General features: G+C 35.0%; 3 protein-coding genes and 1 pseudogene across 4 annotated transcripts; 2 read left to right on the top strand and 2 right to left on the bottom strand.

Moving 5' to 3' along the window:
* The first annotated feature begins 1,552 nt into the window (after nucleotides 1-1,552).
* LOC110717837 (protein IQ-DOMAIN 14-like) lies at nucleotides 1,553-7,339 on the top strand. Of its 2 annotated transcripts, XM_021896622.1 has the most exons (7): nucleotides 1,553-1,954; nucleotides 2,052-2,091; nucleotides 3,264-3,365; nucleotides 3,952-4,503; nucleotides 5,207-5,434; nucleotides 5,558-5,683; nucleotides 6,384-7,339. In XM_021896622.1, exons 3-7 carry the CDS (start codon nucleotides 3,291-3,293, stop codon nucleotides 7,086-7,088), a joined length of 1,686 nt encoding a protein of 561 aa, XP_021752314.1. In that variant the 5' UTR covers nucleotides 1,553-1,954; nucleotides 2,052-2,091; nucleotides 3,264-3,290; the 3' UTR covers nucleotides 7,089-7,339. The 2 variants fall into 2 exon arrangements, with proteins under 2 accessions (XP_021752314.1, XP_021752315.1); XM_021896623.1 differs by lacking the exon at nucleotides 2,052-2,091.
* Nucleotides 7,340-7,431: 92 nt separating this feature from the next.
* Nucleotides 7,432-8,602, bottom strand: LOC110717839 (annotated as a pseudogene).
* Nucleotides 8,603-14,170: 5,568 nt separating this feature from the next.
* On the bottom strand, nucleotides 14,171-18,760 carry LOC110717805 (selenoprotein F-like). The gene is made up of 4 exons (XM_021896582.1): nucleotides 17,698-18,760; nucleotides 15,375-15,433; nucleotides 14,716-14,897; nucleotides 14,171-14,501 (listed from the first exon to the last, which is right to left on the bottom strand). The coding sequence occupies exons 1-4, from the start codon at nucleotides 17,855-17,857 to the stop codon at nucleotides 14,432-14,434; spliced, it is 471 nt and encodes a 156-aa protein (XP_021752274.1). The 5' UTR covers nucleotides 17,858-18,760; the 3' UTR covers nucleotides 14,171-14,431.
* A 3,758-nt stretch (nucleotides 18,761-22,518) lies between these two features.
* Nucleotides 22,519-24,792, top strand: LOC110717854 (protein IRX15-LIKE-like). The gene is made up of 2 exons (XM_021896637.1): nucleotides 22,519-23,122; nucleotides 24,045-24,792. Exons 1-2 carry the CDS (start codon nucleotides 22,641-22,643, stop codon nucleotides 24,541-24,543), a joined length of 981 nt encoding a protein of 326 aa, XP_021752329.1. The 5' UTR covers nucleotides 22,519-22,640; the 3' UTR covers nucleotides 24,544-24,792.
* Nucleotides 24,793-25,035: the final 243 nt, after the last annotated feature.

Here is a 25,035-nt window from a genome sequence, read left to right as displayed (position 1 = left end):
ATGAAAATATTATGTAATGAACATTATTTATATATACCCACCATAATTTTAAGACAAAATCAAAGAACAATACACACTAAGTAATGAACATTATATCACAAATAAAAGTACATTACATTGACAATCAAAGAACATGAACATATGTTCTTTTCACTCTTTTTTGGTGCAAATATATATTTTTTTACTTTAGGTATATGTTCATTATATTTTAATAGTATGTTCTTTTCATTACAGCTATATGTTCTTTACATTTGTATAATATGTTCTTTCCGCAAAGTGGTTGTATGATGCAAGGTACCCACGCCTGTAGGAACCACATACTGGAAGCTCGAATGGGTGGTGTGGGCGTCAACCACAAATTAAATAATAAAGGATACATGCATTTGCACCATGCTCATTATGCACCAAAAGAACACAATTACACGTGTAAAAAAAACTTTGGCTTTTATGACATAATACTTTGTGATATATTATTTAATTTAAAATAAAATAACATGTCCATGTTCTTTTATTATACTGTTATTAATGTCATGTTCTTCTATAACTATGCACTTGTATGTATGTTTTTTTTTTTTTTTTTTTTTTTTTGAGAGGTTAGCGCTAGCAAGCTAAGTGTTAGAGAGGTTCGGTGCACATTGAACATCATGCAAGTATATATGCTTGATATCAATATATTGAATGATGCCAACTGCACGTTTGAATCGAGGAAATTAAAGGGAGAGAAAAAAAGGGTTCGATAAGTGAACAGTGAGAAACCTTCACATGTATTTTTGGTGAGAGTTGTGTAAACTTTTGAATGTGATCAAAGAAATGTTTATTAAATCTCCATTGAATGGAAAATATAATTTTTTTTATTTGAAAATTACGGAGACATTGTAACATCTAATTAATTCTACTCTTTATAATTTTTTGTAAAATTAGCTACTTATTACTTTAATTAAACTTTTTCCTACACTTTTGATCTTTTTCAAAATCTTTCTAAAACACTTAAATTATTATTTATTCAATTACTAGTCATAATCACATGAAGTATTTCATGTACATTAATAATCTATCCTTGGAGGGAAAAAAAAAAAGAATGAACCCTGAGGCATAACACAACCAACATAAATTAAAGCACATGTCATAAAATGATGTATAATGAACACGACATTAGTGTGTATGTAATTATATATTAAACGCTGTCACAATTTTATCAGAAAAACATAATTCAACTCAAATGAACATGAAAAACAAACAAGATAATCATGTCTAGACCACCCACATATGTTTGTAACACGACACGACCTAAAACTAGTGAGAGTGGTGGATCGTGCGGTCGTGCCTAACCAACCTTAAAACACTCCGTTGAGTGTTGACGATGCCATCATCTTATAGATATTTTGGATTATCCAATAGTGCCCCCCGTTATTTGTTAGCTAAGAAGGAGAATTGACACACCAAATGGTGAGTAACATAATAATGATAAATAAAATAATGAAACCTAACCCATTCAATAAACAAGAGTTTTGTTGTCTCAAATAGTCTTCGCATTCAAGTAAAGTTTGTTGAAGTTGCGCACATTGAGTGACTCAGTTGCCAACCTTCCCATCCTCAAAATCATCTTTCAACCCCCAAAAGTTAAAATTATAAATCCTAAACTAAAGGGTAAACAAAGTTGGGAAAACCCAAACAAATAAAATTAATTATCTTCCACTTCTTCAGAGAAGTGGGGATTCAATTCAAAGTTTCTAGAGAGAGAAAGTTGCAAAATAATACAAGTAAAAAAAAAATGATAACAAAAATTCTGAAAGTTTTTTCTCATGAGAAAAAAGCATAAACTGTACAGGAAAGTTGAGGTGGGCTAAGAAAGAAAAAGAGAGACAAAAAACAGCTCATCTACCCCTTTTCTCTCTTGTTACCCACCTTTCTAATTTCATATTTTTTCTGAATTTTGAAGAAATTTTTAGTAAAGGTATCAAAATAATCTTAATTAAAGCTTTAGATTTTGTGGGTTTTGTTTAATTTTGATTAGTTTATACTTAAAAAGCTGATCTTTTGTTTGTTTTTAGGTGATTTTAATGCCATTTATGTACAACCCAATTGGTAAAGGTGAGAGCTTTACTGGTATCAGTGATGGGTTTAATTATAATCCTTATTTAAGCTTAAAAATTTAGTGGGGTTTGATTAATTTTAATTAATTATGATTAATTTCACTTAAAAGTTGAAAATTTTCCAGTTCCGTAGTACCCATTTTGGTAAAGCTGAGAAATTTCATGGGGATCAGTAATGGTGAAAATTTGCAGCTTTTTTGTTTTCCTTAGTGTCTGAAATTTTTAATTCTCTTCATACACAATTTTATTTTTTTTTTAAATAGTGATTTAATCTGCCATTTTCTCTGTTTCAGATGTGCATATCCAGAGTTTAGCAAATATATATTGATATGTAATTTCAGAATTTTCTGTCAGAGTTATATAAAACCTTAAGTATTTATTTTTTAATTTGGTATATACTGTAGAAATTTTAATATATTAATTAAGTTTTGGGATTTTGTATCTGGGTGTTTGAATTTTGTGTTTGACAAGAGAATATAATTAAGTGATAGAAACAATATAATTTTGTTTTTTCTTAGGCTAATTTCAGATAGAATTTTTGTTTTTGTTTTTCTATTCCTTTTTTGGCGGCTGTTCTTTCTTAGTATTTGTAAACTTGTAATTCAATTACATATCTTACTGAGATTCTTGTAAGATTGCTCAAACTTTCATGCTTGGCATCCGTTAGCTATAGTTTGTTATTACTGGAATCTGAGCCTGTAGAACATTGGAGGTAATTCTGAAAAAGTTGTGAAGACGATTCTGACAATTGATTGCAAAATTGATTGTCGGATACATGATTTTTAAGTGGTTATGTTGTTTTGGAGTTTTGAGTGGACCAATAAGGGATAAGGGTGGATCCAAGTGTGTTGTGGCTCGTAATTTCTATCGAGTATTTTATGCTTTGACCTATTTTGAGGTTTTTGATTGCTGTTTCAAAATCGGGTTTTCAGTAATATACGTGTATGATTTTAGTGTAAGTTTATGAATTATGATTAAGTAAAAGTAATATAGATGTATGATTCTTTATTTAGGTAAGTAAGGGATTTTGACTGTTATATTAATGTCTACTGATCTTGGCATCTCGAAACTTTGGAGTAAAGATTAGAAGATCTATTGATTTTATGTCTATATAAATTAAACGATAATGGTTTAAATATCTGACTGAGATTCATTTTTTCTGTTTTGCAGCAAGTAAAATATAGTAATGTTAGCAAAATGGGGAAGAAAGGAAGCTGGTTTTCAGCAATTAAGAGGGTCTTTGCACATAGCTCTAAGGAGAAAGTAGCTGATGTAAGTGAACTTCTTTCAGATTTCCTTATTCATTGTTTTTATTTTTTTCAGATTCAAAACTTTTGAATTCAGACAACCTCTGCATTTTACTTCAGAAAAAAGGGATGTCGTATTTACTCATATCAGCTGTAATTAAGAGATCAGCATGAGTTCAAATTATGTGTTTAATAATGGAAAAATTAACAAGAATAATCCAAACTATTGACTCCCTTATCATTTTAATCCAAACTATGGTTTAAATCAAAATAATCCAAACTATAAGGGATCCCTTCTCAAATTAGTCTCACTTTCCTATAACCTGTAATACCGGTTAAGTTTTTTTTTTAAGAGAATTTACTTTTTATTTATTTATTATAACCCACCATTCACCTTCCTCAGCCCCTTCCATAACCACAACCACCACCCTCAACTCACGACCACTAACAACAACCCCATATCCATCACCTCATCATCACCACCTCCTCTCCCTCCCTCCATCTGCTGCAACTCCAGCGCCCCACCACTCCCCCACCTCCACCCCCTGACCCCACCTACATTAAAACTTATCTGGCTTGATACTTGTTATTTGGTTATGTGAAACTGATAGGGAACAGAGAAGAAAACCTCGAAAGAGAAGAAAAAGAAAGGGGCTGGGAAGCTAAAGCATGGAGACGGCCATTCGTTCTTGCCTTTTGTTAGAGAGCCAAGCAGCATTGAGAAAATACTTGGGGAGATTGAAAGGGAGCACCAAGTTACAAATTATGAGCCTCCAACTCCACCTGAGCAACCAAAGGCAGAACCTCCTCATGTAACTCCTCCGCCCGTGAGAACTGCTATTCCACCGGTTAGAACTTCTATCCCACCAATTAGAACTGCTACTCCTCCAAGAGCACCTACTCCACCAAGGGCTGCCTCCCCCCCAAGTGAAGCCGTTCAACGGAGTCTGCCTTCAAGTGATGCCACACAGCAAACTCCCCCAAGAGAGACCTCCCCTCCAGCTCAAAGGGTAGATTCTCCACAAGCTACAATCCCTGTAAATGCTGTGACTCCTGCTAGGATTCCCTCCTCAAGGTTTGTTCACCAACGGAGGCCAGAGCCGACGTTAAGGGAACAACATGCTTGTGCTACTAAGATTCAAGCAGCTTATAGAGGCTATATTGTAAGTTGTCTGAAGTTCTGAACTATTCTGAATTTGTTTGTTTCAGTTTACTTATTCTAAATAGAATGGTATACACTTATCTACGAGTAGTTCATGCAAACTGTGTCATAGATCAGGTTGTTGGACCACATGATTATTGGCCTGTTTATTGCATTGATGAGGGATAAAGGCTGATCTTTCCTGTTTAAACATGCAATCTCTTCAAACTTTGCTAATTGCCTATTAGCTTCTTAAGTTTTGCTCGTGTGAGTAGACTGTTGATTTTGAGACTTTGGTTCTCTAGATGATCTTTTTAGGTGTAACCTGTGTCAGGCTTTTCAAATTTCTCAATTAGGTAGCATTTTCTGCCTGGAAACATTTAACAACAGATCCCGAACACGAAGAGTCTAATGCTGAAAGAGCCTAAAGCAACTGTTGTAAAATGACTGACCATTAGCAGGAAAACAGCGGAGACTTGTACAATTATGGGTTTAGCTTATCATGTTTACCTATTTGTCAATATGTAAGCAAATGGAAACTCTTGGATTTCATTTCCGACTGAAAGCAATTAATCTTGCCTATTTAGTAATTGGAAATAATGTAAGATCTGGTCTTACTATTGAAATACTTTTTCTGCATTTCCTGAAGCATGTTCTTGTTGAAATTATAATCTCAAGGCTGATTTTCTATGTCGCATTGACCGAATATCTCTGTTGTGTTCCAGGCTAGGAGAAGCTTTAGGGCTATAAGAGGTCTGGTGAGGCTGCAAGGAGTAATGAAAGGGCATAATGTGAAGAGGCAAACATCAAACGCGTTGAAATGCATGCAGATGTTGGTCCGTGTGCAAAATCAAATTCAGTCACGTAGGATCCAGATGTTAGAGAATCAGGTGTTACAACGCCAGATGAATAAAAATGATCAAGACTACGAAAGCAGCTTTGGCAAATGGATGGTAAGTTCAATCTTTGTATCTATGAAGTGTTTCTTTGAACTTGTTGATATGTCAAACCGTGACCTCAAGACTAAATTTCTATATTTATTTGACTGATTTTTTTTTTTTTTTTTTTTTTTGCAGTCTGAGAACCAGGATCAATGGGATGACAGCACACTGACTAAAGAAGAACTAGAAGCAAGAATGAAGAGGAAGTATGATGCAATTGTTAAGAGAGAAAGAGCAATGGCGTATGCATACTCCCATCAGGTACTATCTCTTTTCCGCTTATATCATAAAATGTGTTATCCTGTCCTATTCTCAGCACGTGCCAAAACTCCAAGAGGCTTGTATGCATAAAACCATAGTGTCCTGTATATATATCTCCCTAGCAAGTAACACCCTTTTTAAGAGCAAGCCTTCATAGAAAGCAATGCCGAAAAGTGAGCAGGAAAAGGCAAGATGAATGGAGACCTACTGAATTAGATAACAAGATGATTATTATGGAACAGGAATTTCAATTTTGTTTATTATGACTGCACTTTTTGATCTCTGAGGGCCCCTTACTTTAACTGTACTTTGTGCAGTTCCAGCGTCTTATTCGTCTTGTCAAAATAATAACTATGCATATTATGATTTTCCTGCAATGAGAAGCAAACGGTGAAGGGTTATCTTTACATTTACATATAGTTAGGTAGGTTAGTCCATCCAAAAGTAGGTATTAGATGTACCATTTCTTTTAAAAAACTATGAATATGTTTTATTAGGTCATAAGATTACATTTACTTCATATAATTTTAATTCTAGAATGATGAGGGAAAAAAGTTAAACATCATTTTCAATTCACCACTTTTGTTTGCTGGTATAAGAAAAATGTTCAGAGACCTTGTGCAATAGCCGCAGTCTGTCATTAGTAAAGCATATGATTCTTCCATAATCTTGACTATTCTTTTTTTCGTATCTCTGTTAGTTGTTGAAATCAACTCCAAGAACGGGAAATGGAGCTTTAGCTGATTTCCGATCAGGAGGTTATCCCTACTGGTGGAACTGGTTAGAACAACGCCAAGTACCACCATTGACACCAACAAATCCTTCACGAAGCCCTGCAATTAAGAACTTTTTCGCAACTCCTTCTAGATCACCTAGGGACTTTAAGGCTAGCCCCGTTCCCCAGTCGAGCAACCTTGGACAACATAATGGTCTTGGGTTCGATAATATGGATGCTTCAACTCCAAGATCCACCAGGTCATCTGTAGCCCCAAGATCAAGACAGGCAAAAACCCCTCCCAGTAGATTTCAGCAAAAATTTTCTAGAGGGAGTGCAGCAACATCACCCTTCAACGGCCGTGCATTTAAAGATGATGACAGCCTCATGAGCTGTCCGCCTTTCTCTGTTCCACGTTACATGGCCCCAACGGCTTCTGCTAATGCAAAATTAAAAGGTAGTCCGGTCCCTGATAGCCCAAGCAGTACCACCGATGAGCCTAAAAGGCGGATGTCATTTCCTTTTACTCAAGGCGGTGGATCTTTCAAGTGGAACAAAGGCAGGGAACCTAGTTCACCAAGCGTGCTAGGGAAGAACCAGTCAGTGCAATCTGTAGGAAACTTGAGTGTTGATTCTACAGTTTCTATGCCTGCAGCTGTAGGAAGAAAGCCATTTAACCGATTTGCATGATTAATTGTTATATTTTAAATCCCCTTATTTTCTCGCTCTTTTTATTTAAATTTCTCCTCACTCTTGCTTTCGGGTTTTATGTTTCATTTCCCCCCTATGTACTTGTGTTGTGTGTGTTTATATTTTAACTGAGTTTACAATTGCTGATGTATACTAATAAAGACGACAATGTAGGATGTGATTGCTTGTAATTACTTTTGATTGTAAAAGGGTCGGATTCTTGAACAGTGAGTTTCACATTTTTAATTACAGTACTATTGTTTGGGATGTACTGTCTAATTTCAAAGTAATTTCTGCTTTTATTATTATTTCAGTCATTTGACAGAGAAGCAAATTCAACAGATTAGTGCTTTGTGTTTTGTTTTAATTTCTGCCTTCATCCAAATTTACTGTTTAACATGAGTATTAAGTTTTTGATATTCAGGTATAAAATTTATATAAAATAAGTTCGAATACAATAGGTTCTGAGTAATAGAAATAAGAGTTCAAACCCTGACTTCTCTGCCATTAACCCAACTAAAAGGGCATGAAAGGTGTTTGACTGCTTGTTTTGCTCTTTCTTGAGACCTCTCTTCTATGATTCTAATTCTTTGGGGTAAACCACATATATATACTTGAGCTTTTCGCGCTTCAGGTGAAAGGCTGGTGGGCTTCTCGACTTCCCCATAGCTTCAAATGCTTCAGGCACTGTAAACTTCAAGTCTAGCTAAAGCAGTAGCAAAATGATCAAACAAGCTGTTGCCGCGACCATCATACTTGAATTGTGCCGGCATAGAGATATTTTTACTCAACATATCAGCAAAAGCAAGCATGGTTGTATCAGGATCGATTTCAAACAGTTTCTGCATTATTTTGCAGTAGGCGTTTTCATGGCGTTTCTCATCTGCAGCAATAAGGCCACACATATTTGTGCTAGCTTCAGATCATCATGTTGTTTGGCAAGCCTAGCTGCATTGCCAAGCGAAATGAATGTAGCCCCTTCTGAAAACGATGAGTATATGGAACCCAAATATGGATTGTTTCCAGTTTTTGGGTCCTACAGTATAACAGAAAAAGATTTTACTGACAATTCAGTAATTTTAATTTCAACAAGTTAAAGAATAGAGATGATTAAACTCTTTTTAACCATTCCTGACCCAATCAAGAACTGAATTGTCTTCTCGGTGTCTCTCATATCAACACGATCAGAGAGAAATATCTGTTTATTAAGAAGATCACCATGTCTGTTTTCTTCAGAAGACCAAACTCTTGTCCAAGTTGCCCATGAAGTAAGACTGGCCCCGGTTTCGTCTCTCACTCTATCCATAGTATTTATCATAGTTTGGTAATAAGATGTGCTTCTTTAGTAATCATATATCCAACCAAAACCATGAAGTAATCATCTGGTACCAAACCTCCTTCGCTCTGTCCTCAGCTCTTTGATCTGATCGTAAAAGTCGTCGGAAGTTGAATCAGGAAGAAAATCTTGAAGTTGCCACATATTCAACACGCAGAGACATCAACATATTCTTCATACTTTCAGCCCTCCTACGACAGGAAGAAGTAACATACAGTATGTACATATGACTAATTATATGAGAGACGAATGAATGTACTTTAAAGTTCACACTTGGCTAGGCTAGTTTTTGGCTCCTATGATGCACGAAAACTCCTTGTGGGTTCAACGTTTCTGCTTCCTAAACTTGGAAACTTTTTCTAAAATTTCAATAAAACATAGAGCTCAAAGACATTGTTTATTAGCTAGTACTCGTAAAATAGGGTTTTTCCACAAAAAGAATTCGAGCTTGACATATTCCTAGTTCTCAACCATCAGCTTAAGCTTTTGGTCTTAATTAGCCTAAAATAGGAGGACTCCAAATATAAGGCCAATTTTGACTTAATGTGTCCAATCATGACACATGGCTCTATCCCTCCTAGGTTTACAAGTTAGAATTTTGAAACCACCTTGAAACTCTTTACATGTGCAAAGTTTTTGTTTTTCTTTGAACTGACATGTGCAAAGTTTTTGAAGGTAATTAAGCCGTTGTATGCAATAAACTCAATATATACTACCTCCGTTTTTTTTTATGTGTAACTTTTGCCATTTTAGTCCGCTCACTATTATGTGCAACTTTCTTTTTTCTTTCCATTTTGGGTAAACAAAAACCCTTAATATTACTATGTTACCCTTCAATAAAAAATAAAAACTTTATACTTTTACCCCTTATTACCCATAAACCCCCACTTAACCCAAATCACCTAAATTACCCTAACCTAATTACTCCCTCCATTTACTCCTCCCAACCGACACAATCCTCCATCTTTCCCAACCACCTTATTAAACTGATCTAGAGAGTTCTTAAGAACCCTAGATTTGGTTCTTCGTCTTCTTTGTGTTCTTCGTCTCCCTCCTCTCCATTTCACCTCATGACATCTCCCATTCCCTCCTCTTTCCTTCCAAAACCAGAGTCCCAATTTTCCATGGCTAACCTAGATCCACTAATTGACGCCTATATTGGCACCGACGACAACACCGAGGCTAAGTTTATCAAGTCCCTGATTAAAGATATCAATAGAGGTGATGATTTTCCTCGTCGCCTGTACACGCATGAAGACAGGCCAAGCTGATGTTCTCCGACCACATTCAAGGCTTTGGGGGAAGTTTTGAAAAATATTGACGAGGCGGAGAAGAAGAACAAGGAGGAGGGTGAAGGCGAGTCCCATGGCCAAAAAAAGCTTGATTTTGATGTCGTTTGTGTAGATCTGGAGTCCCAAAGTGTGGAGGGTAGTGTTGCGCCCACCCCCAAGCCCCGATCTAAGCCTTCCAGGCCTCCGCGAAAGATTAGGCCACGTAGGAAGGCGGCGTTGGTGGCACTGAGGCGTATGCGGGGTTTGCTAGAGCGCGACTTCGTGGTGCTGTCCTCTGATGAGGAGGCTGACCACTGACCCTTGCGTAACGATTCCTAACCCTAATATTGTTAATTTTTTTTTAAAAAAAAGTCCTAATTGTTGTTGGGTTGATCGATGCTGGATACTATGGTTTGTTGTTGTGGGAATTTTTGAGTAGATCTGGTTGCATGTTAGGTTGTATGGTTATGTTTGATGTTGGCCTTTCGTATTTTGTTGTGTTGATGCGGGTGTTGGTTATGATAAATCTGGGGGTTTAATTGTTTGTTGTGATGATCTATGTTGGATACTAGGGTTGGTTTTTATTAATGTTGTATCTATTGCATGTTCTGTTGTTTTGTTGGAATAATGTTGGATACTATGTTGGGTTATGGTTGATGTTGCCTGTGTGGAGTTGATTGTGATGTTGTTGATTGGCATGGACTGTTTTGGCTTATTTTTTATGTTGTATGTGTGGAGTTGATTGTGATGTTGTTGATTGGCATGGACTGTTTTGGCTTATTTTTTATGTTGGATGTGTGGAGTTGATTGTGTTGTTGTTGATTGGCATGGACTGTTTTGGCTTATTTTTGATGTTGGCTGTGTGGAGTTGATTGTGTTGTTGTTGATTGACATGGTCTATTTTGGCTTATGTTTGATGTTGGTTGTGTGGAGTTGATTGTGTTGTTGTTGATTGACATGGTCTATTTTGGCTTATGTTTGATGTTGGCTGTGTGGAGTTCATTGTGTTGTTGTTCCTTGGGATAGACTATGTTGGCTGTGTGGACTTGATTGATGAATGATGATGCTGGTATCTTGTGCATGTTCATTGTTGCCTAGTCAGTCCCTTAAAAGGAGTCCCCTGTGATTAGCTTGTGTTTCCTGGTTTGTATTGAGTCCCATAGTTTGATATGCTATTTAGCTTACCCGATGAAGGGACTCCATTGAAATTCACAAATCACAAGTGAATTGCTCCATCAACATGCATAATGCTGTTGTTGTTGAGATACCCTTGTGCATATGTGTAGTATTCAACAATGACACTATAACCCTCTGATGGATTGAGTGCCCACATAAATTTTCTATCTTTGTCATTCATATTCCATTAAAAATGTGGGTACAAAAGACAATACCTTTGAGTAATGAACATAAAACATTACAAAAGACCACATCATAATCTAAACATATTACAATAGACTACCTTACTTGTTTGGATAATTTCCCACCAAATTTCCTTGTGGGTGGCCACACTTTCTCTCTCCTCCCCCTTTAATTAAACCCACTTACTTTTCCTAAATTTTACCCTTCAATCTTTTGCTTCGTGAACCGTAATAATGTCCAAAGTTGCACATAAAAAAAAACGGAGGTAGTACATGAATTTGAACCTAAGAAATATTCTATGAGTCATTTGATAATTAGTGATTCATATTAGAACTACAATTCATATATTTAATTAGTTCTTGCATCACAGGGATTAAAAGGCTTGTTGTAATCATATTTTAGAGAAATAAGTTGAAACATTAAGTGTTATTTTGGCAATAGATTTGAATAGGATAAGGGAAGCAAACACAGATTACTAGCCTAAGAAATTATTAATGATCAAAATCATACGTCGATAAATAAAAATTAAAATTACAATAATAGTCTATACAACGGAAAAAATACTAAGCACAAGATAGCCCACTTCACTCCCCCCGCCCTTAAATCTTAATGGGCCGGTTTGAAGTAAAGGAGAAGACTCCATATTCCAATCTTGCATCAACTTAACCCAATATGGGAAATTGGCAATACAAAACATGTCACACTAAAAAGTAGGCAAACACATTCATACTAATTCACACTAATCGTAACGTAATCATGTGACAAGAGGAGGTGCATTCTGCATCAATGAGGAGCAGGGCTTGTTGTTAACAGCAACCCATGTTATGTCCGTGGGTAATCGTCCGGCACAACAGTGTCAGATCGTAGCAAGAAGGTTTGAAGATGATAAATTTAGGTCAGTTGATTTTGTTGCAATCCATCCGACTTTAGACATTGGTCTGGTTCGTGTGAAGAAAGAAGAAAATGATCAGTTTCATGGAATTCAGTTGGGTGAGAATGTCAAAATCAAAAGGGGTGAGGCAGTGGTTGGTCACGGACATTGCGCTGGTGTCCCTTTTTCTACCAAATATGGACGTACATGCTATCCGTATCATGGTAATCTTCCATTAGACGAAATTCTTAAAGATTTTAACTTGACTCTTGCATCATCTGTGAGTGATATGGATCAGCGTAACCAATTGGATTACCATGCCTTTAGAGATGTCGCTGGATGTGTTGATGCGAATAATGAAGGGCTTAATGATCTACCCTCATCTTCCTCTTATACAAGTGGAACATTTTGGTACTGTACCAGGAATGTCTGGTTGTCCTGCTTTTAAGGAATGTCATGGTAAATTCATTGGAATGTTCTCCTTCAGACATTACGTATCGTTATATCATTCCGGCAGATGTTCTTCATTACGTGGTGACTCATGGAGCACGATGTGATGTGAATTTAAACTTTAACTGTTTTTTATGTTAGAACTCTCATGTAAACCCTGATGTACTCGTTATGTTTTGGCTTGGTTAGTTGTTTAAGTCTTTTTCTTTAAATCTAGGTGTATGAATTGTAAACCCAAAATTCTGTAAACACTTTCTTCTGTTGTAGATGTTATGAGTCATTGAGAATAAAATAGGTTTCCGAGCTAAGATGGCTGCTGCATTCCCAAAGATGAAGTCAATGGTGCCTTAGATGACACATTCCTGGTAAAACTGGTGGAGGGAATGAGCATATGAAGCAGAAGAAAGTAGAGTTGGAGCTCACTCTGATAGCTACAACCTGATGCATCTCTGGACTTGCTGTGTTCTTTGATGTCAGATCTCTAGCTAAAATCTGTCTCCAATTATTACTGCTGCAAAACGGAAGCCATACTAACCATTAGTTCTTCCCCTTTTTTACTCCTTTTTTTGTCCACATGTATATGTATTGCATTGATGTCAGGTTTGTAAAGCATGCATCAGAGCTTAGGGCTCAGGATGGTATGGTAACGTAAGAGGCACTAGGCAGTGAAACTGCACTCGAAATCACCAATACTGTAATACATAATATATGCATATGAAGATGATATGTTTTGATTGTTTTCCAGCATTTATGTGAGTATTTGTTTGTTTCAATTCAGAATTATTAAGCAACATAATATCAAATCATCCAAAATAGATCTTACTTAAACGGATTGCCCATTTTCATCCAAACTCTATCTTACTTCAATTATATTAGCTCTATAGTCCCTAAATTATTCAAGGTTTGAAATTAGCAGACAAAGAGCTCCATTATCACAATTTATATTATTAGTTGAATCTAATAATTTGCTGTATAATTTTATACTATGGTATATTGGTATATTTCGGCATGTAGAAAATTTGAATATGATCACTCGAATTTCTACTGTTCATTTCAACCATCATACATAAATCATTCTATTGCATCCAAAATGGATTTTTACCATTTTAAATCACTATGTGAAGGTGAATTACCACTGGAAATATGTGCTGAGACACAGTGGTAATATATTGTGACATGTAAGATTTGGCGTGTCACGTTGCACTATTGGTTGCCTGGTTTTACAGTTTTGTAATATAATCATAATTTTTTTTTCTAAACATAGAATAAGTCGTCATATATTATCGTTGGAATTCTAGAAATCTACTTTTCAATCCAATTAGGATCAAGACAATATCATTTGCAAAATTAAAAATATGGCCGAAATAGTTCAAGGGTGTCGGTTTGGGCTGAGATAAGTATTTCGCTCATATCTTATTTGTTATAAATCGTAATTGGGATTATGATATATCATTTGAAAACTTATTTCAAGGGCTATCCATCCATAAGATTTGCATAAAACTTCAAGGCTCACATACTAGATTAGCTCGGTTTCAAGCTACGCTTATGAGAATAGAAAATTGGGCTAAAGTTTAGAAATTTTAGGCTATTAAGAAGGCCAAATTGGTTTAGAAAATGAAAATGGGATGGGACAAGAGAATAGTTGAAGTAATTCTTCAATTTATTACGCAATCCAGACCAAATTAGGCAGTAAAAGTTGATTTATCATCGAGTTTATTTTTATGAGACATTTTTGGCGTTTATAGTATGCCATTGAGCTAACAAACACAAGGAGCCCTTAAGAAGTCAAGAACGGAAAAAAAATTACTCTATGTTTCAGTGTGGATTTCAATTCATAATACAGAAGTATCAAATTAGATAGGTATAAGAACAATTATCAAAAAAAAAAAAAAAAAAAAAAAAGATTTCATCAACCTAGAAGCACGTCGAAGATCATTATAAGTAGAAAATATTCATCAAGATCGAGCTGCCGTACTCGTTCATTTGGCAACAAAGGATCAAAATTGTCACTCAAGCAATAAATGATTTGACAACACCTAGCTTCCTGTCACCCATTTTAACTAGCAGCAGATCTGAGCTTCCCCCGAAGAAATTGCAGGATGTGCTCACGTTTCCAGTTGTCAATTCTACATCAAAAAACATTAACATATGATTACAAGTTTAGGACATTACACATGTGGCTCAAAAGATAAATTGAAAAAAAAATAAAAATAAAAAGTTTGCTGTTCCCAGGCATCATGATACAGTGTGCGTTGAAAAAGTAAACAACTGGCCTAGGAAAGTCCAAAGATAATGCTGATTAAGGGAGCTGAAAATCCAGAGAAATGGAACATTACTAACCTAATTGTTTCAGCATGTTCACCATTGTCATCTAGCATAATCATCTTCGGTGGCGAGTTGAAAGAATATTGAACTTTGACCGAAGGAAACTTGTCATTCTCTTCTTCTATAAAGCCAACTATCTCAGGATAGAAGACCAGTTTCCTCATGCAGACCTCCAACAGTGCACCAGCATAGGTAATCTGTAACGGTTGTTATTCTTTAAAAAGTTAATTACCTGATAGCAGTAATTGTTCTGAATTGTAAAAAACACAAATACTTTTATAGTTTGATTGTGACAAACACAGAGGTGAAGATTTCATCTCTTTTCTCAATTTTAGCAGCACTCTAGTGAAATAGAGATGCAGGACAAGAAAACAAAGGATACAAAACTACAAAATATAATAGCCCAAAAATTTAGGGATGTATTACGAAAACTAAATACTCTTCCGTGAGTAGAGATTATCTGTAGGACATAGTAATCAGAGTCCACTAAAATATGCATAACAAAGTCACAAATATACAGCTTGAGGTACATTTATGGTGCTAAATTTCAAATTATTGGCATTCTTGATCAAGCAAACACAAACTCTCAAGTAAACAAGTTCCAATCCATAAGATCATAGGACAATTTAAAATCTGGAGTTTTAAGATGGAAGTTCAAGATAACGAGTAAATACCTTGCTCATTGAATCATCAGAATCCTCCACACAGCAATTTAAGCAGTCAGATACCAGTTCTGAAACCCAAGTCATAAGCACCAACATTATATAAAATGGTTCTTGATGCAGAATACTCATATTAAGCACAGTACAAGTACAAAAAATGGTAAGATATTTCTAAGGGGTGGGGGTTTGTACTTTGTAAGGCATCTCATAGCAGGGAGTGCATATTATCTTCAGCGACCAATCTCTGTCCATGCAGAGCTTAATTTCTTTCTTATTCAACGTCTCTTGTAACTGATTAGAGGTAAGGCTATGTTAACATTGGTCAGAAGTACAGATACTGGATGGTGGTTCTTGTTGTCACAACACTTAGCTTCTTTTTTCACATTACAAACAAAGGAAACAAATCTTAAAGTTCTTCATAACAAAAACATTATTCCTCTTTTAAATAAAATAAAACAGAGATCAATAAGTATTCTCTTGAATAATGCTTAGTTTCCAAGCTCCCCTCAGAAACCAAATGCCTCTTCCAATTACAAGATATGCCTGTTTGAATCCATAATCTCAACTAGAAATTACACTTGTCTTCAATAGAAAGCATAGAGATACAAGGCCCCCAAGCTCCAATTAACACTTTAGTTTTGCAACAACCCTGACATTTGAAAGATGAATAGACTAATATATACATGGTTCTTGTTTCATAGAACTATGACTATTGACTACAATGCAGGAAAAATTAATGAGAAGAAAACGATGTTATATACTTGTATATCTTGCTTTAGCCATGTGTTATGGAATATTGGTAGCATGATGTAAAAACTACCAAAAAATTCCCAGCTCAACTACGCTATTGCCCATAGCTAAGGTTAGATTCACTACCAAAGTGCCAAGAGCCAATGCACAAACCCACACAAAGATTTCCTATATTTGACATCACCGTATGTGGCAGATACCCATAGTTTTGGCAAACGTTCTCAGTGGATTCCTCATTCACGGTGACAATTTTAATGAGAAGATTGGATATCTTGTACTAATGAGTCAAATATATAAACCATTCTCCTGTACCTCCCAGCTAACCAGATTTTACATGTCGGTGTGGCAAACTGTGGATGGAGAGTACAAATTGGATATCTTCATACTTAGGCCCATCGAGCTAGGTACTTTGCTGCTTTCCATGACAAGAACGAAATTTAACCATAGGATAGGCTTATAAATTCCAACAGATTTCAAATAATTAACTCAATATTAAAGGGCTAAATCCACATAATCTCCATTATATACTCTCCTATTCTCTAATTTTCAAGCAAAAGAAGATAGCAGAAGGAAGGCAATGAAACCATAGATAAAATGAAAAATACACCAAATATTTAAATGTCAAAAATTTAATTTTTAATCAACTGCCCGTCAATGTATATTATTCACTAGCTACCTTTGCAGCATCTCACACTATAATTCCTAATCGCCAAAACTATTACGGCCTGTTTGGTAAGTGATAATCAATGGTGTAATGTAAATGAATTTGTATATAATTAATAATTTAATAAAGGGAAAAAACCAAAATTACTGTCTATTATCATGGTAATGCTATTTCAACCCAAATTATTTACAAATTGTCATTTCCATACACTATCATTTGGAGGGTGATATAGGGAGGTAACGTACATTTACGAAAAGAAATACAAGTTTGGATTACTACGGACATTAGGGTGTTACTTGCTTGCCCAATTACACTAAAATATATCCATCCCTATTACCAGTGTAGAAATGGCTACCAAATGGGCTATTTAGATCAACTCAGTGAACACGATTTCAGGCTCGTCTCTTATTAACTATTTTCCTTAAAACTAACAACTCTCCTCGATCACCACGGTCTCTCCGTCTAAAAACGAACCACTCATTCAAATTCAATTCATTCGATTCGAACTTTAACCAAAACGTAAACAGTCTACAATCATTGACACCTATCAAAACTCGGCATACACCAATCAAGCTAATCGAAACACCAAGAATTAATACAAATCAAACTTGTATACATCAACGTTTGCCAATTCTTACTCGATCCCAACCATTCTCATGTATTTTAATCACGCCAACTAATATAGCAACAAATAATTAAGCTAATTATACCAAATTCTTCAATCAATTAATTCCACTTTATGTATTATAACACTCATATTGATGCAATCTGCAACCCTAATCAATTCAATTCCCGCAAAAGTAACCCAAAATCGGAAAAATTAAAAGGGTAAAAACCCTAGACAATCAAATTAACGAAATAATCAAATAATGCATATCAAATTGAGGGAAGAGAATGAAAAAATTGAGCAAGGAAGGAGACCTTGGTCTTTGACATACTCTGACAAAGTTTTGCAATCGGAGCAGAGAGAAAGGCCCGTGAATCCCAAATTCTCGCATTCTTTTGAGCTCAACTGTTGTCCATGAGAGATTGCCGCCATTGTTAAGATCAAGGTCGCGGAAATCACCAATCCCATCTTCATCTCTCTCTCAATTTCCCAATCGATAACACAGAAATGGGGTGATGCTGTTTTGGTAATGATCAATTTGACTGAAGCAAAATACAGTATGAGCTTGAAAGTGGAGATGTGTTAATTCGGTTCTTCGTGTGTCGTATGGGTCGAGTCTAGTTGAGTTGAGTCTAGTGTGGTCTAGTCCTATTAAATTAATGTGCCCATACATGTTGAATTTGGATCCACTACTATAGATAAGGTCGGTCCTGCCGATATGGTTGAGTCAACTTTTTTGATGTATATTAGATCGTAAATGAATATATATTTATTTTCAACGTACTTCATATGTAGACGAGGTTTGATCTTAGATCTTGAGCACCAGCCCTCAAAACTAATCTAGTTGAAAAACGGAATAGTGGGAGAAATTCCAAGTTAATATCCTGTTGTTAATATAGGGGTGTCCAAGTCTTTTCACACTAAATATATGGGGGTAAGTTTGGAAAGAAATGCGGGACCACTAAAAATCCCATTTGCCACACTCAGCTCACCCCGTTTTCTCATTGATGAAATTTAACACAACGTTAATGGAGATGGAAAGGCTCATTAGAAAAACTCATCTTCAATGGAGAAAATAGTACGGGAGTGAAACACCTACCATACCCTTAATTACTCCATTTTTCTTAGGGTTTTCTTTTAATTTCGCCGAAAATGGTAGTGTTTGGGACTACCACCTTGTTGATTGAGTATGGGGCGGGTCATCGAGCTTGACGGTGGAAGTTAATGAGCAGAGGAGAAAATCAAAGAATGCTTGTGAAGGAGAAAAGGAATATTCTTTTAATCAAGTGTAGAAAGATCCAGATTATTTGTTGAATATTGTTTTCGATGGACCATACAATCAAGAGGATAATTTCGAAGGAATTGTTGATTGTTTTCTTTGGCTGAATGAATGTTTCTCTCTCCTCCTTAAGTTTGCCAGAGAAGATAACTTTATCGTCAAGTGCAGTCACTTTATAGAATTAGCTTACTGTTGTAGTGGAACGGTACACGTCAGCGTTGTTTTATTAAATGAATATAATACGAAATTCAAGGCATTTATTTTCCATTTTACCACTATATTAACAACTCATGTTAATATGTGATATTAATGGGGATAGCCTCGAATAGTGGGCTATTTATATTACTGTATAGAATATTGATGTAATCAGTATGATTTTTTTTTTTTAATGAAACAAAAAGTAAAGAAACATATATACTATTTAGTTAATTTTTAATTTATGATGATCAACTTAAAGTTAATTTCCTAGCCAAGCCATAAAGGAACATAGGCAGCCATTATGGTATGGATCAACCAACTCTTAACACTACTCATTTGATTCTTAAGTCATCCATTTGTTTTGTTAAGTAACTTGTAACAACTTCAATTTGGAGTAACTTGGAGTAGTAAAACTTGTGTTTGAAGATATTAAAAAGAAATGTGCTACATAGTACTCTCTTCATTTCTTAAAATTTACCCTTTATAATTTTTTGTTTTATTTAGAGTTGTATTGAGTGGATAGGTATATATTCGTTTTTTAGTAGTGAGGAGTAAAAGTAAATAAAGTAAAGAGAAATTACGAGCACAATGATAAATATAGAACTGAAATTGGACAACATTTTATTAAGGACGAAAATCTAATGTTGTGATTTATTTGGTGATGAAATTATTGAATGATTAAAATGATGAAGATAGTTTGGTGTAATATTTGACCTGGACCCTCCAACAACTGAAGCTTCCTATTCGCTTGGCATATCTGTTTGTTGGTTCCCAATACACATCTTGATTATGACTAGCTAGCTTCACATTTCACCATTTTTATTTGGGTACAAATTTTCATACAAATACACAATTACATAAACGTGCACAAACAATATTTACCACATTACTTTCTATGATTTTGATAAATTGAGACATTACATGTCATATACAAGTACAAGTTTAAAGTATCATTCGTACTCCATTTGCTCTAAAAATCTTCTACAATTTTTTAAAGTTAAGTCAAAAGTTGTACTTGTATGTCTTTATAGTTTGTAGTTTGTTCCTGACAAGTGTCATTTATGACACATTTTAGGGTGGTTTTTTCCCCTTAGTTTAAGATTTATTTTGATGTTTCTTTGTTATTTCTAAGTACGTTTAGTCTTGTTTTAGTTATCTTTGTCTTAGTTTATGGTTTTAGGCCTTAGTTGTGAATAATATGCTTTTTGCTCGATTTCTAGCTTGATTTGCGTGTTTTCCCGTGTGTTCTTTCACTCTTTTCTCTCTTGGTCTATTTGTTATTTCTAGTACGTTTAGTCTTGTTTTAGTTATCTTTGTCTTAGTTTATGGTTTTAGGCCTTATTTGTGAATAATATGCTTTTGCTCGGTTTCTAGCTTGATTTGCGTGTTTTCCTATGTGTTCTTTCACTCGTTTCTCTCTTGGTCTATTTGTGTAGGTGCTTGGCGCTTTCTTCGATGCTTATGACTCGAGAGAAGTCAAGAAAGTTCAATAGAAGAAGCTTGAAGCTAAGAAAGAAGCTAAGAAGTTGAGCAATTGTAGCACTTAAGGCTATAACCCTCCAAGCATCACCTCAAGCAACTGAAAGTTGCAGCCGAGCAGCAGCACAGCCAGCAGCTCGGCAGCCCAGGCCGCCGCGGGCGCGGCTCTCTGTTTTTCCCAACCTTTGCAACTTCCTAGAGATGTCTTGGAGAAGTTGCTGCCGCGGGCGTGGTCTTCTGGGTGTTTTTCGATCTTAATTTCCGGATTTCCTTCTTTCTCTTCTTGTATTATAAATAGAACGATTTCTTAGACTTACAAAAAAAAAAGTTTTTACATTTTCTCTCTTCTCTAATTAGGATTAGGCTTAGATTGGAGTTTCTCTCTCTAGTTTAGAAGTAGTTTTAAAGAGAAAAAGCTTGGGATTTCAATGGAGATTTGAGAGCTTGAAGAAGCAATTTTGTGGATTCTCTTCTCATCTATTCAATGAGCTTTTCTAACTTTCTCTCACCTTTATTGCTTTTGTTTAATTCTTGTTTTTGCTTAATTCTTTGTTGATTAGAGTAGATAATTAGTTTACTTGTTTGATTCTTACTTTAATTCTTATTTAACCTTGTTTTCCATGTCTTTCTTCATTATGTTTGCTTAGATTTTGTTCTAGGGAAATGGATTGAATTGAGTGATTGATTGTGATTAGTATGCAATTGATTCTTGATTATTGTGTTTGGATGATGCTTACATTGATTAGAATCTTTTTAGCTAATTGATTCTAGGTTCTTAATTGTGCTTTCAATCAATTGTGCGGAAGTGAGTTGATTGAGAGTCTAGATTCGTCCATACCTTTGCTAGGCTAGTTGCGCGGGAGTGAATTAGCTTAGTAGGATAATTAACATGCTTAATTGCGCGGGAGTGAGTTGAGTGTGTTGATCGTTCCTAATTGAGATCATGATCTTTTAATTGCAATTTGTTGTTGAATTCATTAATGTAATTGGGTTCCACTTTCCCTTGTTTATGTAAATTGCTTTAAGTAGTGTTTTAGTTATTCTCTCTCTATCTCACAACCTTCCTACTAGTTTAATTAGCTCAAATTAATACACTTAGTCCCTGTGGTTCGACCCTAACTTGCCACTATCTTGTGTAACTTGGTAGAGTAAAATTAGGTATATAAATTGTTGATTTGATCTAGGATAGTAGTCACGACCTATTATCCGGCGATCAGTTCCATACATTTTTAAGTAAATTTTTTTAAAAAGACTTACAACATTTAATATATCTGTTATACACTCGGATGTATCTACAAAAGAAGAAACCCTAAAGAAAAGATTACTCAACTAATAGATGAACAATAGCGAAAGGAGTACAAATATTGCCTATTGTCTCGATTAGTGTACGTAACTCTGTTTTCTAGCCAGGCAATTCGGTGTATATAAGAATTTGTTACATTACGCGATATAGAATATAAAATTCAGAGTATTTTACATTAAATGGGAATATTGTAATGATATCTTAAGCTTTTAAGTCTAAAAAATGACTCAAATAAATCTGGATTACGCAAACGCAAGATCGAGGACACTAATTAGGACGGTCAGAGGTAGTAATACGAGTAGAAAGAACTGCAAATTTTACATACATAACTAAAAACTGCAAATCAAAATGAAATCATTTTTGCCACGAATTTATTGTATTAAGTATTAAAAGTTTTATTTTAACATTATTCGATTATTGTGATATTATTATTAAGAATTGATATGGGATTGAATCATGGATACAAAGAATGGAAAGAATAAGCTATCTTGGAGACATTCTATAATTAATTCACATCATAAAGTTACTGCAAGGACAATACAAAGTAGATGGATAATGTATATGAACAAACAAATTGGCAACATAACACATATATTGCGTAAATCCTAATTCCCTTCTACCATAAAAAAATCTACATCATTAACCACAAATTCTTCCACGTGGTCAATAAGAATTGGCTTTGATCATAACATAATACAAAATCCTCCAATCACATACTATACTACTTTAATCAATCAACCATATAATATAATCAAATTAAAATTCACATTCTATTATAATGTCACACTCATATTCTAGCTCTCTTACCCATCTTTTATTTTAATTTCCACTCCAAGTTTCTCCAACCCCCCTTAATTTTTTATATATCACAAACTTCCTACCTTTCTTTCCTTTATTTAAACCCTACTTTTTTTTCTTTAAATATATACCATCTTTAATCAACTCAAAAAAACACAAACACATTAATTTTCCCATCTTTTAATTTTCTTCGTTTTTGCATGCAAAAAATGAAGACCAATAATAACACAAACAACACAAAACTTATTCTCTTACACCCTTACATCCTTAAACAAGGTAGCTCAAATAGGTTATGGTTCTTGGCCGTTATTTCAATTTTCACCCTTATTTTCCTCCTCACCCTTATATACACCCGTGACTCGTTCTCGGCCTACTCGAGCTCGACTCCCTCCACCACCGCGGTTACAAGTGGTGTTGCGGCTTCTAATAATGATGTGTTAGGTGATGGGCACACGACTTCCCGGTACCCCCTACCTAAGAATGTTGTGAGTACGCTTCTACATTACTCTTCTAGGGCTAATACAACGGAGAAGATGGATATTTCTGATACAAAGTCGATTTCGGATGTGTTACGTCGGTGTCCTTCTCCTTGCAACTTTCTTGTTTTTGGTCTTACGCATGAAACTTTGTTATGGCGGTCTCTTAACATCCATGGTAGAACGGTTTTCATTGATGAGAACAGGTAACGTAATGAGTTTAATGAATTCAAATGGACCCTTTATATATATTTTTTGTAATTTTATATTATCGAGTTTCCATTACATATCTAATTGTAAACTTAGGTTTATAGATAATATCTTCGTTGAACCATACATAAGGTCACGCTAGATGAGAGTTTGACCACATATATACAATCTTAATAATAAGGCTTTATCCTAAAATCAACCGGTGATATAAGGGATACCCTAGGCCTACTAGTTTAATTATACGTTAGCCATCCATCCAGATGTGAAATAAATGTCGTCTCATTTTGCATGCATGCATGTGAGTTATTTTTCTAACTATATACCTCTTAATAAAGAGAAAATGAGCAAAGTATGCTTAGGGTTATATGAAGTATAATTTATCAACCTCGTACATGTATCCTTAGAATAACACACATAAATGTCAAATAAATCATGCCACCATATATGCTAAAAAGCCTAAAATTGAACTTCTCATCAATATATAATTAAGTTTGCCTCAAAAAATATATATGTGGCACATTATTCTATCCATAATATATACAAAGTATATAATAACATGCTTGCACATCTGTAAATGTTTCGATTATAACTTGTCTAACACTAAATATATTTATGAAAAGAGGGTGGAAATATGATGGTATATATTTGCTTTGTTTTTTAGATTAGATTGCCGTGTAATTTAAAATATTTATGTAAATGGTACCTTATAGTTTTTTACAATAGCAAATCCTGATCACTGAAAGTGAAACACGTACATATATTCCACAATTATCAATATAAAATGGTTTTTTTTGTTGTCACAATTGAATGAACATTAGGAATATTGCATGTAATAATAATTTTTTTGAATAGATAAATAGCACAAAATAATTCACACGAAGCTAGCTAGGTTACAACTAAAATAATATGTTTTGGCAGGTATTATGCTGCATATATGGAAGAGAAACACCCAGAAATTGAAGCATACGACGCACAATACACAACAAAGCTAAGAGAGTACAAAGAATTGATATCCTCCGTAAAAGAGCAAGCTCACAATGAGTGTAAACCAGTTCAAAACTTGCTCTTTTCTGAGTGCAAACTAGGCATCAATGACTTGCCAAACCAAATTTACGATATCGATTGGGATGTCATCCTCATCGACGGTCCTAGAGGTCATTGGCACTCGGCCCCGGGGAGGATGTCAACCATCTACACCTCTAGTGTGTTAGCAAGAAACAAGAAGGCCTCGGCGAAGAGTGGGAAGACACATGTTTTTGTACATGACTATAACTTAGACCCTCAAAGAGTTTCAAGTGAGGAGTTTTTGTGCAAGGAAAATTTGGTTGAAAATAATGGGATGCTTGCTCATTTTGTGTTAGAGAGGATGGATGAGAATTGCTTTGAGTTTTGCCATTATAAGAAGAAATCTTCTTAGGTTTTATGAGACTCATAAATTGATGGGTTGATTTGTTTTTCTTTATTGAACATGTAAATCTTGGATGTGTAGTGAAAATGTATGGTTTGATCATGCAATTTGGCCCTATGGTATAGGTAAATGTTTGTTCTTATTTATGAACAATTTTCCCCTAAAGAAAGGGCTTGTAAAAATAAATTTTCGAGTTTTAATATGTATATACATCGAACAATTCAAGTTTCAGATGTATTAAATGATTATTATTGATTAGATTTTTTTTTAAGGTTCATATTATTGTTACATTAGCCAGAATGTGTTCTTTTTGGTCAGATGAAGGTACAAAGACAACTAATGAGATTCGATCTCAATTCTAAGTTCACGCTCGCTCATCAAGCTTTATCAAGTAAGTTGACTTCATGGCTACAACTCTACAAGACCAGATGATTGATATGTGAATTTGATTATGTACAAACCTCTTCTTGTAAATCTCTTTTATCTTTCTTTTTTTTATTT

Source organism: Chenopodium quinoa, unplaced genomic scaffold, assembly GCF_001683475.1.
Source record: "Chenopodium quinoa cultivar QQ74 unplaced genomic scaffold, ASM168347v1, whole genome shotgun sequence".
Taxonomy (NCBI): Eukaryota; Viridiplantae; Streptophyta; class Magnoliopsida; order Caryophyllales; family Amaranthaceae; genus Chenopodium; species Chenopodium quinoa.
This window is presented reverse-complemented; position numbering and strand designations above follow the sequence as displayed.